Raw genomic sequence first — 18,966 nt, 5'->3', positions numbered from 1 at the left:
GCCAGTTCTATCTATTTATTATTGAAGTGTTCGTGAATAGATGTTATTTTTAATTCTTGTATGATCAAATAATAGACTGTAGCCAACAGCTTTCCATAAAAATTTAATTTCCTCAGTTGCTAGTCATTGTATATCTTAATATTTGGGATGGTCCGGGCTTCACTGCCATTCATGAATGTAGACCTGCCAAAACTCTATATTATTTTATTCTTCCATGTTTTTTTCACTTTAGTTGTAAAAACGTTATTAGTAATTCTAAGCGCATTGTTGAAACTCTGAATTTTCTGTGATATTTCGTTTTCCGTTTGATATATCAAATTGTAGCCTAAATATATAATTTTTTGGTCCTGCTATGCCATATGTTTGTTTGTATATGTATTTACATGTAGGCCTATATGCACACATCAAATTGTCTATAAGGAACACAGCATTTTTTATTTAATTCTCATTGAAGAAACATACTACATGACATACAAGTATTAATATGTATTATTTATGTATAGAAAAATATTCTATACGGTATGAAAGTGTGTAATAATGTTTAAAAAAACACGCATAACCTGTTCTCAGAATGAAAAGATTAAAGTTTTAAAATCTCAATGGTTTAAAATCTTTACAATACTGTGTTTTTCTCAACTTCACACAAAACTTTTGTCATTAATAACGAGTAGCACCACCTCTTGCATTCTAGTACTGCTCGACACCTTCTTGGCACTGAAGATATGGGATGAAAGATTTCATCTTGACCAATATTCTGCCAGTGAATTTGGAGACGTGCGAACAGCTAATCGAGAGTCTCAATGTTTTCAATGTCCTCTAGAACTCCTCTTTGAAGATTATTCCACAAATTCTCAATTGGATTAAGATCCGGGGACTGAGCAGACCTGAGCATGAATATTGTGTCTTCCCAACCATTGTGTTGTTGTTCTGGCAACATGTGTAGTGGCATTGTCGTGCTTTAGAAGAAATTCAGGACTAATTTCTCTTGAATGTAACGATTTGCTTCTAGTGTTCCTTCAACTGAAAAGAGTTCAGTCTTCCTGTGTGCCATTATTCCTCCTCATATCATGATAGAACCTCCTTGGAATTTATGAATCTTCTGTACATATCTTAGTCTTTGTGCTTGATCTGGTTATGCGTATTCTACTGGAATCTCGATGCAGACCGAAGCGTGATTCATCAGTAGAGAGAACCTGATCCTATTGATCATCTGTCCAATCTTCGTATTGCTGACACCACAAAACAGGAGGGTCTTGACTTCCACATCGAATAGCTGGACACCTCAATGGGCGACGGGCATTAAGACTTCTCTTGTGCAATCTGTTCCTAATGGTCTGGGTTGATACAACCACATTTCCAACATTCTGCAAAGCACTTCTTAACATGCTTGCAGTTGAAGTCCTTTCTCTCAAGGCTCTTAGACACAGAAATTTGTCTTGTGCGGCAGTTGTAACTCTCGGTTTATCTGGATGTTGTTCTTCTGGACTACCAAATTCACGATATCGACTCCACATTCTGGATATTACGCCTCTTCCAGTATTCAGAGCCCTCGCTGCGTCAGCTTGTGTTCCATTGTTTTCAATTATACCAATTGCTCTAAACATGTCATCGCGGCTTAAATGACGACGTTAAGCATTCATTTCTACCATTTTTTTAATGTTTTACACTGTTGAAGTTACCCGAATTCTGCGTTACAAATGAACTAATCACCCTACCTGATGCACTAAAATAAGAAATTCCAATGTAATAAATCCCAATGCTTAGTATTTATTTCGGTTTGGAAAGAATTTATTAATAAAATCATCTGTTTCTTTGACAATTTTGATGTGTATATGCCAATATATAAGTCGAACATGGAGTAACATGGAGTAAGGCCACTAAGGGAAAAGAACCAAAGGAGAAAGATTCGATCTGGTGCGATGGGTTGAACTTCGGCGTAGCTCAGTAGTTAGAGCACCCATTGTGTAGAAATGGGGGTCTCGGGTCCGATCTTCGGCGCGGGAGCGAATTTTCTACATTAATAATAAATGTCTAGAACAATTTGTTTGATTTATTTTTTATAAAATAGACTTCCCAATGAAAATTTTAGTTATCATTGATATTTTACCTTGAAAAGCAATAGCAGTATTTTACTATGGCAAAGGCTTTCGTTTCCATAGTAACCATAGCTTATTATAGTAAAATGCCATAATCCAAGTCATGACCAATAAGACGACAATTTTAGTAAGTAATTGGATTGGCATCAATAGATTATAATATGTACTTGAGGTAGGTAATGGTTTTTGGCTTCCGCTAAACAGCATGTTTCTCACGTTTGTCTTCACTTTTACTACTACTATTACTACTACTACTACTACTACTACTACTACTACTACTATTACTACTACTACCACTACTACTACTGTCCTATAATACTACTAGGCCCTACTACTACTACTACTACTACTACTACTACTACTACTACTACTACTACTCCCTGTAATTGCTTGAAAAGTTTATGCTCTCGTTAGGTGTTTATGTGACACTATATTATTCTTTTAAGGAATTGGTTCTTATTTATAAGAATTGTGTGTATGATTGGGAGTGAAATACATTTAAAGCAATCTGTGTGTTGTAGGCCCTATTATTCATGGTTATTTTTTCTTTATTGAATATGTACTATATACCTGTACAACTATTTACAGTGAAATTAATGTATTTGATCTTACTTGGTTTGTTGGAGAGTCGTTAATATGGGTCTGTGATAAGAGAAATAAGATATATTAATTAATTCATGGAAGAAAGTAAGCATGTCGTTCTAGCAAACGCCATATCAATTCAAGAGTCTGATCTGTTGCTAAGCAAGTGACGTCAGAATAGTATGACGTACCAACTCATTGCCATTGCTATAGAAGTGACGTCAGATGTAACTTGCGTAACATTTTATCCATGTGACCTTAGAGCATAAACGTGTCACGTCAATAATAATAATAATAATAATAATAATAATAATAATAATAATAATAATAATAATAATAATAAAAATAATATACGCAGGGTCTCTTGGCTTCCCTCGTGATAGAGCCAACATATAGGTCCGAAGTATAGAATGCTTTTGCATCTATAACGCTGTGTATAACCCGGAAATCTTGTGTTGAAATGTATATAAATATATAATTTTGAAGTACTTAATTAAGTTACGTTGGATAACTAGTGCAAAGAACTGAATACATTAGCGTCACTCACATAATTACATCCTTTGATACTTAAAAGAACTTCCTATAGCTTATACAAGTTAAGAACGGATTAAAGTGAATATAATTGTGACAATGTCGGAAACTGACATACGACTCCAAACCTAGACAAATGCTTCATTGTAAAGAAATTATGCTACAATGGAAGATGGCCCCATGTTTCGACGGCTACTATGCAGTGGTATGCAGACAATAATGTTCACCGGTTGGACTGGCCTGCACAGAGTCCTGATCTCAATCCCATTGAGCACCTTTGGGTCGAATTGGAACGGCGATTGAGATCTCTGAAGATGCTGCCAACTTCCATTGTCCAACTGATTGTCATGTTGTAAGAGGAATGGCGACGCATTCCAGTGGATATCCTACACAAACTAGTGGAGAGCGTGCCTGACAGGGTGGCTGCTGTTATAGCAACAAGAGGAGGTATAACGTGATTCTAAAGGGGCAAAAACAGTGTCCAATTACTTTTTGGTAGATAGTGTATTTTGACGTGAAATGTTTATGTTAGTAGAGATACAGAAAAAAAAATGTAACGTTTCATATGAAAAGTATGCTCTGACGTCACTAATAGTACCATGAAAACAGAAGTGTAAGTAGTTTTCTACGCGATCCGTCCCTCTTCCTGCTCTAGTTAATGTGCCTCGATGTTGTCTATGTAACAGTCATGGAAATATTTGGTATATGAGGTGTAATATACCTACATATCTTAATATCAAATAAAATATACTACAGTGTTGAGAAAGTACATATTGTGTTTTATTATTGTAATTCGAATATAAATATTTCACGCAATCAATGAGAATTTTCTTAAATCTCCTGTCAATTTTTTTAAGTATTGAAAATATTTACTTGGAAAATGTTTGACTGTTATGATGATTCGATAGCCTACCTATAGAACTCAACATTTGTGTCAGTTCATAGCTCTATTAAAGGGAACTGTGGTCAATTGCATTGATGACTGAACGCAATCATTTCCTGCTAACTTTGATGTGTGAATGACAATTTGTATGAAGGCTATAAAGCAGTGACAGGGGAGCTGAGAAAATCCCTGTACTTTTGTGTGACGAATATATAGGAATTAGAATACCATAATGGAATTAGTATGTAGCAAGTCGGCGATGTATGCAATGGAGAGGGAAAGAAACTGGCCATCCTATCCCAATATCTCCTGGCTTAGTTGCCTCATAAGTGGTGTCTTGTTGGTATTACTTGTGAAGTTCAGACCTGTATTCGGACAGTCGACTAAACAACAACAATGGAATTAGATAAATAAATAAATAAAATTTGTTGTAAGATGAAAGTTTGTCAAAAGAACGGAATGCAATAAAGAAACTATGAATAAAATTCGACCATGCAATAATAATAATAATAATAATAATAATAATAATAATAATAATAATAATAATAATAATAATGTACTATTAAGAAAACAAATAAACAACTGTTTTTGTGCCATTGTCAATTGACAATTAATTGGTACACTGTACATAATGACATGAGAATATCCCGTAAATATTGTTATTAATTAATTTTTCATGTGAATGTAAGTAATGCCAAAATTGTATTAACTTTTTATTGTTACGCATGTATTGTGCACGCGTCTGTTTCACACCCATGTCAAAGCACAACTGAACAACATTATTTTTTAAATATATTCTAATTCTCCGATGGATTATAATAAACCCTTCCAAGTAGATTATGTATATATGCGGACTCATCTTGTGTATATAAATTACCTCGTTCACATTGTTGTGATTACCAGATATGACGTATTTCCCTCGTGACCGAAATGTAATTTCGTTTCCACAAACTCGCTTCAATTTTTTCTTTTAATGTAGATGGAATTGTTGTAGAAGTTACAAGTCAAAAACATGTATTTTGATACGTCCTCTTAAAAGTGAATAATATAAAAAAACTCTACATGTGACATTCCTGTAACTGTGTTCTCGTTTCTTTCCATAACTTACCGATAACTTAATCAATAAATTAGCTGTGATAGTCACTTCATGAGGGATATTTCCTGCTATAAAATTCTCGATAATTTGTCGTTGACATAAAAAATTAAAGCCAACAATATCAACTTAATTTTATGTATTCCTCATCAGTTCACAGCGCGTCTCCAAAGTTGAGTTCGTAATAACAGGGATAAAATAGGGTTAAATTACTTCCGGAAACAGCCTCTAGGCTACGCTGATATTTATCACATGATAACAAATGCTACTGATTGTTAAGCAAAAGTTCTCTCTTTGTAATCAAGGTTTGTGATTTTGTTGTATAGTTGCAGTGTTGCAATGAAATTCTCTGAAAATGATTCTTCTTCTACATAATGGCATCACGGTCCCTCCTTTATCTTCTTCCTCCATCCTTCTCTATCCAAAGCCATCCTCCTCCATGCTGTAATACCGAACAATCCTTTCGAGTCACTCGTCACAACATCTGTCCATCTATTCTTAGGTTTTCCAATTGCTCTCTTACCAAATAATTTCCCTTTCATAATTCTCCTTGGTATTCTATGATCCTCCGTCCTATATACATGGCCAATCCACTCCAATCTTCTCAATTTAATGTAGATGACCACATCCCTACTCTTATATTTCTCATACAGCTTGTTATTATATCGGATTCTCCAAACTGACTTATCTAGCACACCTCCAAAAATTCTCCTAAGCACCTTCCTCTCAGATACTCCACGCATCATCTCACTTTTCTATGACAAAGTCCAAGTTTCCCTTCCATAGGTAAGAATGCTCCTTATTATGGTTTGGTATATCTTTATTTGAGTTTTCTGTGAAAATGGTTCATCGGTATAATTTGGTCGATCTCTCTCTCTCGTTTTTTTTTTTTTTTTGTAATGCGGAAACCTACACTGTCAAAGATAGTTATAAATAATCAAATTATTGCATTACCTTTATCTGATTTTTTTCAAATACAGTAGATACATCAATAATTGTGTTTTTAGTACAGGTATAAATTTATAGGTAGTATTCTACGTTGTTTATAGAAAGTGTGCAGTGCAGTCAAAATTAATATCTACGCATCGAAAAATTGCACTAGTGTCCACTTTTACTAATGTGTTACACTTACGATTTTATGGTGCAATGGTTAGAATTCTTGGTTGTGAGATACTGCAAAGCTACCAGTAATAACTTCTCGATATTATTTTCCCTTTAGAATCAAGTAACTTATGTTCTATAACTTGTGAAACATTTAATGCTAACTTCACTTTTATTATAAGTTACATGTAGTACTTTATCTTTCAATAATGAATGAATGAATGAATGAATGAATGAATGAATGAATGAATGAATGAATGAATGAATGAATGAATGAATGAATGAAACTACTATGTCCCATGAAGGGCTAGGGCCTCCTACAAGAGGGGAAGCTCGGTTGGTGTGGTTCACATGATGAGCTATTTCACGTGAACAATATTTACATTCACATTCACTATGTGAGATACACCAGAGTTTGCCAAATTTTAGTTCTATATGAGTTTGTTCACTATCTGTCTCCACTCGTTCCCTCCCAGCTGCTGCTTGAATGTATCTGCCCATCTTCTTCTTGGCCTGCCTTGTGTTCTCCTTCCTATGTACGGGTCCCACATGGTGGTTTCTCGCGCCCATCTGCCTTGTTGCTGCCTTGCTACATGACAACCTCACTTCCTCTTCGTTATGAGGGCTTTTTGTGTGATGTTCTCAGAAGCTGTAATTTTCTGCAGTGCCGTGTTGGAGACAGTGATTCTCAGCTGGGGATCTGCGGCCCCCTGGTAGTCCGCAGAGCAGTTAATATGGGGCCGCGATCAAAATAATAATAATAATAATAATAATGATAATGATGATTATAATAATTAAAAGCTGTTCTATAACAATTATTTAAACATACCGGTACGATTATTTTGCATTAAATAAAGACAATTATTGTTTCCTTTTCAAATTGATACAGAATTTAATATTAATCTGTTCTACATTATGCTCCAGTTTTTTCTCATCCTTTTAGATGACGTCTCCCTTTTCCTTATATAACTTTAGTGAGGCTCTCTGGCCTTAAGTGTAGAATGTAGAACATAGTAGTGTGAAATTTTGTTTATTTTAAAAATATTACAACGATTTAAATGGATTAGGATTAGGCCAAACCGTCAAAGTAATTTAAACTTCAATTGAATATACAGTATAATATTAATCGGTGAATGTTTACTTTACGCACCACTATTATTTTACTTGTAATCTTTGCCTATGGATTTTGATCCATTGTTAATATGATTTTCATCGGACTTGGAAATTTCTATCATTTGTGTCAGTCTAATATGTAGGACAAAGTGAAACAAATATCTAAAAACACAGAATAGGATAACTAACATAATATTATACATACATACATACATACATACATACATACATACATACATACATACATACATACATACATACATACATACATACATACATACATACATACATACATACATACATACATACATACATACATACATACATACATACATACATACATACATACATACGCACGCACATACACATAGTTGACATGTACGCAAATGAATGCAGTACATTTTTTCACTCTCTTCTGTTCTAAAATTGTTAGTAATGAGAATAGTTATAGTCCTATTTATTAAAATATATTTGAGTACGTGACTGCTACGGTGGTTCAGTGCTACCACATTGAACTTATAAGCCAGGTGGCCCGTGTTCAAATCCCGCTCAACTCTGAATTTATTCATTATCAGCGTAAAGTAGATTCACCGCCTGCAGTGCACTCTGGATTTTCTCTGACGTACTAAGTGATCTACGCTTCTCTGCACTAGTGACATCTGTCAGCTTGCTCGTAGAGTCGGGACGAATGACAAGTTAAAAATATTTGAGTGTAATTTTCATGGTAATCAACATCATTCGAGGTTTTGGGGTATTTGCGCTGTGTCATAGATTTAGATGTACCCATCAATTCGGAGCTACATATCGGTTCAGTTATCAAGGAAGGCAGAGAAAGGAAAAACATCTATTGGATGTGTTATAAAGAGCTATTCTCCAGACCTTTACTTCAGTAGATCCCAACTGTCCCTGATAATGGAACCGATATTTAACTCCGAAACGTTGGTTATGTCTGCATCTCTGACGGTACAGATACCTAGAAACCTCACACCAAAATGTACTGTACACTCCTCATATCACCTTTCAGACTATGTTCTAAATTAGAGAGACAACAATAGTGAATATTTCAGAAGAAGGATAACTTGGTCTTCTTCCATTGCCGGTTAGGTACAAAAGAAACTCATCTTCTGGTTAACAAAAGGGGGGAAGGATGTCTTACTCGTTGAAGGACACTACAAATGATAAGTGGACGTGATTGATTTAACCATTTGTAATTATTAGTCATTTGTAACAATCTCAGCGAGTAGAAAACCTTTCTCATCCCTTTGTGGATCAGTCACGTGGATTTATACATTTGAAATGGTCCGGCCCCAGTGAGTAAGATACCTTCTTCATCTTTTTCTTCACTAGGAAAGAAAAGCAGGCTCAATCTTTGGAAACCTTATGCGTTTCTTTCATTTTCACCAGCCAAGAAGTCCAGCCTACACCTCTTGTGAAATGTATAGATTGTTACACGTTCTGCTGTCGCAAACATGTTTTAATTGAAACGATATTTACAGAAAAGTAGATTAAGATTGAAATTTTAATTTAGTTGAGCTACATAATCTCAGTTTCTTGAGCTCTAGTGCCTTTTTTTGTTGTATGGTTCTTAAGAATAAAATTGAAAATAAAAATTTTCACTTTGATTTTAAACAAATTTATGTTTGTCCCTGACAACTCATCGTTAGTAAGCCTATTGTGTCATTCTGTTCATATTATTCCACCGATCCTCATTTAATAGTGATGTTTACACAAAGAACCAAGGAAGAGACAAGTGAAATGCTTTGTATGGAGTGTGGCATTGTATGGGGCAGAAACATGGATATTACGACGAAGTGAAGAGAATCGAATAGAAGCATTTGAAATGTGGATATGGAAAAGAATGGAATGTGTGAAGTGAGCAGAGAGAGTAAGAAATGAAGCTGTATTGGAAAGAGTGGGTGAAAAAAGAATGATACTGAAACTGATCAAGAAGAGGAAAAGGAATTGGTTGGGCCACTGGCTGAGAAGAAACTGCCTACTGAAATATGCACTGAAGGGAATGGTGAACGGGAGAAGGTTTCGAGGTAGAAGAAGATATCAGACCATAGACAACATTAAGATATATGGATCATATGAGGAAACGAAAAGGAGGCAGAAAATAGGAAAGATTGGAGAAAGTTGGGTTTGCAGTGAAAGACCTGCCCTTGGGCAAAAAAACTAATGAAATGAATGAATACAAATGCTAATTTTAAATAATTTCGAGGGAAAAATTGTTCCGGAGCCGGGTATCGAACCCGGGACCTTTGGTTTAACGTACCAAAGGGAGTTACAGGGAGTTATACCTGAAAATCTTGATTTGCTAATTTTAAAGTTCTGAATTACGTTTATAATAAATACAAATAATTGCTTGCCTGTCTCTAATAGCTTTACGAAGATACGAACTTCAAAATAGCCTATAAAGGTAATCCATAACGGCTATTTTATTCCATCCTCTTTTGAAATATAGAATGCAGATATTACTGCTAATGCTGCACGCATTTTCGTGTAGGCGACCATTACCTGGATTTTCTACCCACACGGATGTCTCTTGAATCGATTATTGCGAACTTAGAATCTCCAGTATTACAACCTTTTAATCAACTGCATACAGTTTTGTTACTCTGCTGAAGATTAAAGCATAAAGATCCATTACAACTTAATGTCAATATTTCTTATTTATTAGAATTTAGGTGTACATACGTCTGAAGCTTACATATTATCTCTTCGACAATTACTTTCTTTTAGTTCATAATCACTAATCAGTTGTTATAGGTGAACAATAACTTCTTAGATTCTTGTCATCTCTAACATCACAGTAAATGGCATCTTTGTTAGGTAATACATTTTCTGTAAAATATCGGTTAAACATTGACGAAATTGATACGTAACGTAACCCTAACGTAACCTAAAACTGGCAATTGCTTAACGGTGCACTTTTATAATAATTCTTAAAAATTGTATTGTATTAAATTTGAATCTCTTTTATACGTTTTTAATGTAGATATTTTAAAATGACCTAAGAACTTTGTTTTCCACTAGTAATTTTTCATACATACATTTGTGTTAGAGAATTTAAATAGAAAAGAGATAAAGATATTATACCCTGTTACGGAGTTAGTCAATATCCGAAGAACAAATGCAACTTGTCGTTTTAGTAGCATTGTGTTTGTGATATATCATGAAAATACTGAAATGCATAATTATGATTTTGCTTTAGTAATATAAAATTGGCAATTATAAGTCTTGTAACAATAGAACAGTGCTAGATTTTCGGCCTTGCGTTGAGACTTTAATACCTTCAACGTTACGGATCGACTTCGTACATCAGGGTTAATATCAGTAAGAGACATAAAAGATCGCTTACTTTGTTGTGTTCGATATTTCCGGCTAATCTAACATGTAATTAGCCCTGTATGTTTGGAAATAAGTATTAAATTTCAACATACGTTGTAAATCCAGAACCTTTCTCAGAACTTCTTCACCGTGAAAGCATAAAATATTACATTGTAACAAAAATCGATGTTCGGGAAGAGCCAGCTTGAAAGGAAAGAACATTAATGAAAACTATTTAAGAAATGCTTTCCACAGTAAGTGAAGAGGAAGAAACCTATATGCTGAGCTTGTTTTAAGTGGCTATTTCAATTTACTGGTTAAATTATGGCATCACTATAGAAGGTTAAGCAGGATTGTACGTTCCTTGACAGATGACAATCGTCGTGTTTTTCACGCATTCCCACAACAAGAGGAACCGGGCCTACCATATGACAAGCCGATTCCTTGTGAGGGTCAGCACTCGATTAGTGTAACATGCACGTTATCGCACTGCGTCGCCTTACCTGTCTCGATAGCCTTGATCTCGGGCCCGTCGTCAGTCGCCGTGCTCACCATGGTGGCTGTCACTGTGGTCTCCCTGCGGCTCCCAATCCTGGCTACGGCCTTCTTTTCGCAGGCTTCCTAAACGCTTTGATTAACAAGCAAAATTTGGTTGTGAAACTCCGAGACGATCCCAAGTAGCAAACCACAATGTCTGTCGCACGCCCCAAGTCGGGTCAATAATGAACCCTTCTGGGCATGCGCGTTCACGCTGCTCTTACGTCATCATTCACTAGCGAACAGAACATAACGAAAATCGAAGTTTTTAAGGTATTAAAGGATGGGGAAGGTAAGGGAAAACTGTGATAACCTTGGCAGAGTGTGCGAATTATTTAAAATAATGTAGAGGGAGTAATTATGAGAACTGATCCGAATTAGCTCAATTGGTAGAGAAACTAAAAAGTTGCGGGTTCGATTCTGGACAAAAGGAAGATATTATTTTTTCTTCATAACTTCCATTGGCAGCAAGGTTATAAAAGTGAGTATTGAGATGTTCTTCCAGTAGTAAATGTAGCCAATGTGTCTTGCAAATTATTCACTTCCTGAAGCCAAAATAAATGAAAATGGGACTTCGATACATCTTTATTCCTTTCAAACGTATTAATGCGTATAGAGAACTTAACATTTACATAAAATTTTGTATTCCGTGTCGAAATATAAGGATTTGAGAGTGAAACCACGTTTTTAGACGAAGAGGTCGCTAGAACCGTTTTTCTTCTCTTGTAGCGAGTTGAGTCAGGATGCGCTGCTAATTCCCTGAATGGACCTGCAACAGGTTACAGCAGTAGTAATTGTATCACTGGTAGGGCTTTTGTTTTTCGGGCGGTTTTTGCAATGTTCTGTTATCTCGTCACGTTTCGGGTTATATGGAGCATTTATTAATGTGTAATTTGCTTTTCTATTACAAAGGTTCGGCCTGATGTTGATATTAGTTGTGCAAGATTAACGTTGGTCCCATTTATCTCTTTTGCGGGTTCAAATCGATGGATTTTTACTCGATAAAAACTGATGTAGACCCTACAATTTCGGAAGGGAATTAGGATTAAAATCTTATGTAGAAAAAAACTTTCCGAGTATAAAAATTTGCACATGTGCACAAAGATACGATAAATCTTATCGACATTTCAACCATTTAACTATTCCGTTGATGCGATATATCTACAGCTCATAGTTTACAGATGGTCTCTAGCCGAAATAAAGTTGTGATTTTTCGAATTTTTTGTATTTAAGTGTATTGTGTTCGTTAACAATTAAAAATTAGGAAAAACAATTTGTAAACATTTGAAAACCATTTTGGGTCCGATAAGTTGTACAAATTGTCAAGATTTTTATTGTTAAGATCGTCAGACTTATCAAATCACAAATGTGTTAAACACAAATGTACTGTTTTTTACATAATAGATGAACGTTTTCGGTTCCACTGAACCATCATCAGATCATTACAGACAGCTTATATTATAAACAAACAGTGAAGACATAGGTCTTAAATGTGAAGTAGATCTGAGTATACAATAAGATACAATGGTACATACGAAGTCACAAGTTAAATGGGTTAAAATGTTAAACATTAGCAATAAAATCTATATATAAAAATAAAATTGTTAAAATATGATTAATCATTCTAATCTATATAAAATAGAACTGTGTAGAGAAGATGACATATAGCAGCGAGCGTCTAAGGACGTGTGGTCTTAAAACAAATCCCTGTATTGTAAAATTATATAACAGGTGCAGCATGAAGATTGCATTTACAAAATATAAATTTTGTAAGCTGGTACAAATGAATGGCGTAGCGAACGGAAGTGTATATACAGCTTCATGCGTAGAAAAAGAAGACATAACGTTCGTAACATGTGAGGTCTTGTAATCTCATTTAAGGCTTTACAAAAATGAATTCTGAACGTCTTTGTGGCACCTTTGTCACACTTCAGGCGATTTTATATCTAATTTATATCATGCAGTACGTCCTTTCATTCCCTGACCACTGATCGGCACTTATACTCGCAACTATGTTATGAGCTTCCTTCATGTGCCTCACGCTGTGTACTGTGGCTAAAATCAAAGCATGATATAACAAAAAGGAAATACAGGACATACGCAAGACTGTTGGATTCACCAGTCTCTAAGAAAAGGAGTCAAGTTTATTCTGGGGCTGGCAGTCAGTATGAGAGAAAATTTCTTTTGTTGTGAGCATGTGGTTGGAATGGCAGCCTGGTAACCAGTAGATAAAACAACTGGTTACGGATTGGAAAGTCCTGGCGACGGGATTTTTCTCGTTGTCAAAAACTTTGAGAACGGCCCCGAGGTTCACTGGCCTCCTACTAAATTGAGTGCCGGGTCTTTCCCGGGGGTAAAAGGCAATAGCAGCGTGTTGCCGACTGTATGTATTGACCTAGGAAACCCTAAGCGATATGGCATTTCGTGTAGCACGTTTTAAATAAAGCTGTGTATTTTATTTTTACTTTAATATGAAAGTAATTAGTGATATTAATCAGAGACTGTTTAAGATATTCTTACCGCAGCTGCGTAGAGTGAAATTACCGCTTCGTAGTAAGAAAATAAAACGGACATCCTTATATCAATATTATATCCTCTCTGACTAGTGTAATATGTAGCTAGTCGGCGATGTATGCAATGGAGGGGGAAAGGAACTGGCCACCCTATCCCATTACCTCCTGGCCTAATTGCCTCACAAGTGGTGCCTTCTTGGTATTCTGAACCAATGTTTGTTGTTGACTAAACAACAAAAACAAAATATTAATTTTTGAAAAAGTTAAAAAATAGTAAACAAAGTTAATAAAAGTTAACAATGACAACGTTTGTATTGTATATGAAGAATCTTTATCAACTTTAGTATGAAAGAGCTGTGAATAAAATGAGCTACAAATCTGCTTGACTTCCACCGTAATTTGTCGACCTCTTTGAAAATAATAATAATAATAATAATAATAATAATAATAATAATAATAATAATGGTTTATTTAACCTGTCAGAGTTAAGGCCATACGGTATTCTCTAACACTCAATTTTCACATCTGTGCTGGCATATGGTACCTTGATGTTGATGACACGGACTATGTGTTCAAATCTCCACTTAGAAAAACTCCAACTCATAATATCGAATTCAAATCCAATTAATTATGAAAATAGCGCTACTGCCAAAATGACAACTGGAAGGTCCGATCCTGTGTGCTCGTTAACTCGTGCCTGTGAATATTCTGAACCCATGTTTGTGTGTTCTAGTATATCACATTCTCATTTCGATTCCTCCCTCAAAAAATGTGCCAGAGAATTTGAGGAAAAGGGTAGCAGTGGTGGTGGTGGTGGTGGTGGTGGTGGTGGTTGTATTTTGCCTTGCAGAGTTAAGGCTATAACGCCTTCTCTTCCACTCAACCAGGTTTCATTAATATATATGAAAGGGTAATGGAATTAGGATAAATACAATTTGCTAAAAATATTTGGATGTATTCAGTGAACAAAATAAAATAAGCTATGAATAACAGTCAATCCTTCAATACTAACGCATTAAAACAGTTTGTATGTACTGAGGACAAATAAAAAACTACTTTTGATTATTGGTAGCTATAGCCTGCCTTACTCTATATAAACGCTTGAAAATAATTTTCCTTAAATGTGATATATTGTTATTGTTTTCTATCCCTCTATATTATGTATGTAGTTCCAACCTTGTATTAACTTTCTATAGTTACGCATATTTTGCACATACGCCTTGCTTTGCATGCACGTCAAAGCACAACTGAAACATTATATTTTAAAATATATTGAAAAATTCCCATCCTCATGGATTATAACACACTCTTATGTACTCGTATATATGCCTTATGCCTTATATGCCTTATGTATAGGAATGGAATGTTGAGTTTATCGGATATGACGTAAGCATTTCCATTTCGACTAGTGTAATTTCCGTTTCATCAAAACCTTTCATTTTTTCATTAATGTAAGACTAATATATATGTTATACTTCAAAATTCTTTATATTTCTTCAGTGAGACGAGTGTTCAACTGACATGAGTTCACATAGCCTACATGTCGCACCCTCCAGTAAAATACTGTTATATGTTGAAAATTGCATATTACTTTCGTAAATAATTTTCAACACTGTTTTACTGCTGGGAGGTATGAAATTCTAATAATAAAATAGTAAATTTATCAAAGATTTTGGTACATGTTTATTAAAATATTTTTAAAGTACTAGCATTTTACTATAAAATAGTGTATCTTTACAAATCACAATTTTCGAGTTACGACACTATTTTATTGGTAGTGCGATATGCCAATAGCTCCTAGATTCCATGCATAGATTCAGTAATGTGCGTAGCTTTTAGTTTATTCTTTCGGGATCCGGTGTATTCGTAACAGGTGCTTTCGTTAATGGTATGTTTCGTCACAGCCATTTCGTCACGGACTTTTTCGTGATGTGGACATGTCACAGATTGCATTTCGTCATACGTACCTTTGCGCCACAGTGGATATGTTTCGTCACAATATTGAATGTACTACACAATATTGCTTTCACTATTATTTATTGAATACTCATCAATTTTATACACATTTTAGCCAAATTTAGTGCATACAGTATATTCAAAATAAGTAATTTAACAGAAGTATTCAGCGACACCATGTCCAATTGCTCGAAGGTAACCTAGGACATTCTCATCGGCTTGATATTCCTGATATCTTCCTACAATTCGTGATAATCTCGTATCGAGATCTGTAGGGGAGAGTTGGCTAAAACAGGATGGTATGATAAAACGGGATACCCGACTTATTTCGTTGGAAAGTGCTGCAACTTACCGAATGATGCGAGGACTTTGTTCTTAGACTGGAAGGGGACATTATGCAGTGCTCACATGCAAAACGAACACGTCAATTTTTGTTGTGTAGAGAAAAGTTTAAAATCAGCTGCTTAACTAAATTGTTTCGACTGATTTTAATTGGCACATCCTGGGATTAAATTCGCAGAGTTGAAGAGGTAAGTCTCTTACATAAATAAAACATTATTAGTCTTTAATTCTTTGTAAAGAAAACCGCTGTAGCTTTTACCGTTTTGTTGTGACGCTATGTTTTTCTTTACAACTCCTAGTCGGACAAAACAGGATACCCTATGGTTTGGCAAAACGGGATAGTATCGCGTTTTATCCAACTTGCATTGCATACGTGGGATTTCACTTTAAATTCTGAATTGAATATGTTCTCGCTATGACAACCAACAATGACAGTAGTTAGGAAGAAGAGGAAGACAACGACGAATTCTCTAATTCAAAATCTGAAGAGGGATGATGAAATAAGTGTACTCAATGCCAAGAATGGGCTCATCAGGCGTGCAGTAGCATAGAATCGGAAGATTGCGAATAATTCTACTGTAACTTTCGTAAATGAAAAATTCTGCATTAGGACTATGAATCAATGTCAACAAACAGGATAGACCTTACATATAATAATTTGATATTCTTCATTTAAGCCCACATACATATTTTAGTACTACTAATACATCAAAAAAATTTTGCATCACCTGTAGAAGTGGTATTTACGCTCCACTTCAAGAAATATCCATAAAACATTTGAAAGCTATCCTTTTAACTGTCTGAAAAACGTAAACAATGTTGAGAAACAGTAGAAGTCTATCCTAGAAACCGACTGAAAAAGTAAACAGCTGTAAACAGAAGTGCGAGAAATCTCATCTCTCAGCGAATAACTCAGGGTAAAACAGTTTTATTTCATTCTAAAGAGATTGAACAATAGCAAGGCGGTCAATTATGAACTTCAACCGTGCGAGGATTGTTTCTCTATGTCAGGAAGGACTGTCTTCAAGGGAAGTAGCGAGCTGCTTAGGATTGAACCAGAGTGATGTGGTACGAACCTGGAATCGCTTCCGAAACCCAGGTATTGTCGACGACATGTCTCGTAGTGGTCGTCCACGTGCAACAACAGAATGTGATGACCGATATCTGCGAATTATTGCCACGAGAAACGCTAAGAATACTCCTGGCATGATTAACAATGACTTTCAAACTGCAACAGGGAGATGCGTATCCAATCAAACTGTACGAAACCGATTACATGATAGCAGACTGCACTCCAGACGTCCATGGCGAGGCCCAACTCTTACACCTAGGCACCATGGACAACGTTACACCTGGGCAAGAAATCATCACCAATGGACTGTACAAAACTGGCAGAAAGTTCTATTCACGGACGAATACCAAATATGCCTTGTGCCAGATAATCATCGACAACGTGTTTGGAGAGAATCAGGTAATGCTGCACGACTCAGACACCCCTACAATCAAATGCAGTAAGGTATTGGGTCAGTGATGTTTTGGGGTGGCATTATGTGGGGTCGCGGACAAAATTGGTGTCGATCCAAGGAATGCTGAGGATCCACAGTATAGGGACAACATTCTTCAAGCCATAGTAGCACCGTTTAATCAGCACTTCGCAAAAGGATTCATGTTTATGGACGATAATTCCAGAATCCATCGTGCGGCTGTTATCAATGACTTTCATAATCGTGATGGAATTGCCAGGTTTGAATGGCCCGCATGTTCTCCAGACATGAATCCAATTGAGCATGTCTGGGTTCAACTAAAGAGAGCCATTCTTGTGCGCCCTGACCCCTCACGCAATCTCGAAGACCTGTTGAAGAATGGGACAGAATGGATCAACAGTTGTTAAATGTGGTGTTAGACAGTATGCCACGAAGAATCCAAGCATTATCAATGCAAGAGGAAGCACTACTCTCTATTGAAGTACTCCAGCCAATACTCAATTTCCATTTGGCCATCCACACCATTGCTATAATTTTATCAACAACTGTTAAAAATAAATACATTTTCATTACTTAGCTTTCCTTCTTTTTATCTTTTTTTGAAGGTCTGGTTGACAGGTGATGCAAAACACTTTTTTGATGGGTTTATTATGCATTATAATAAAAACACACACATTTTTCAGTTCCTTAACAATATTTCCTTTATTTTAAATAAGTATCCTGTTTTACCCAACTAGTCGGCCAAAACGGGATACTTGCGCACTTTCCAAGAAAATTGTTTTCCCAGTTTAGCTATATCATTAGAAGTGAAAATCAAAATGTATTATGAAAGTACATAGAATAGTGGATTCATAAGTAAAAATTGAATTGTTTCCTATCACTTCAACAGGAAATATACTAGATTCCGTGTTAAGTATCCCGTTTTGACCAACTCTCCCCTATATTTTTTTTCTTTTTACGTGGTGCCGCGGTGGCGAAACATTGGCCGAGATGAAATAAACAACCGGCCAGCTTCGCTAGTGGAAACGAATTTGAAATTACTGCCATTACGGTTGCCTCGTAATCAGTCGATATAAAGTGCGGCAGCAACTGTTTTTGTAATCTGTTAATTTATCTCTCTTTAAGCGTATTAAAAATAAGTTCATAAGATTTCCTTGATTTTCTTTCCATAAGAGTTAACACGGTTTCGAAGTAAATCCCGAAAAGACAAAGTATATGCTTATGTCTCGTGACGAGAATATTGTACGAAATGGAAATATTAAAAAAAATGGAAATTTATCCTTTGAAGAGGTGGAAAAATTCAAATACCTGGGAGCAACAGTAACAAAATATAAATGATACTCGGGAGGAAATTAAACAAGGAATAAAATATATGGGTAATGCCTGTTAATATTCGGTTGAGAAG

The 18,966-nt window shown here is 35.6% G+C and overlaps 1 protein-coding gene across 1 annotated transcript in view; it reads right to left on the bottom strand.

The window, feature by feature from the left end:
* The window catches only part of Syt4 (Synaptotagmin 4), a 527,459-nt gene extending 516,023 nt beyond the window's left edge, over positions 1-11,436 (bottom strand). Inside the window, exon 1 of the mRNA XM_069821239.1 lies at positions 11,233-11,436. Coding sequence (XP_069677340.1) covers positions 11,233-11,284 — 52 coding nt within the window. The 5' untranslated portion in view covers positions 11,285-11,436. The remainder of the gene's footprint in view (positions 1-11,232) is intronic.
* Between the last annotated feature and the right edge of the window lie 7,530 nt (positions 11,437-18,966).

The sequence above is a fragment of the Periplaneta americana genome, chromosome 3 (assembly GCF_040183065.1).
Source record: "Periplaneta americana isolate PAMFEO1 chromosome 3, P.americana_PAMFEO1_priV1, whole genome shotgun sequence".
NCBI lineage: Eukaryota > Metazoa > Arthropoda > Insecta > Blattodea > Blattidae > Periplaneta > Periplaneta americana.
This window is presented reverse-complemented; position numbering and strand designations above follow the sequence as displayed.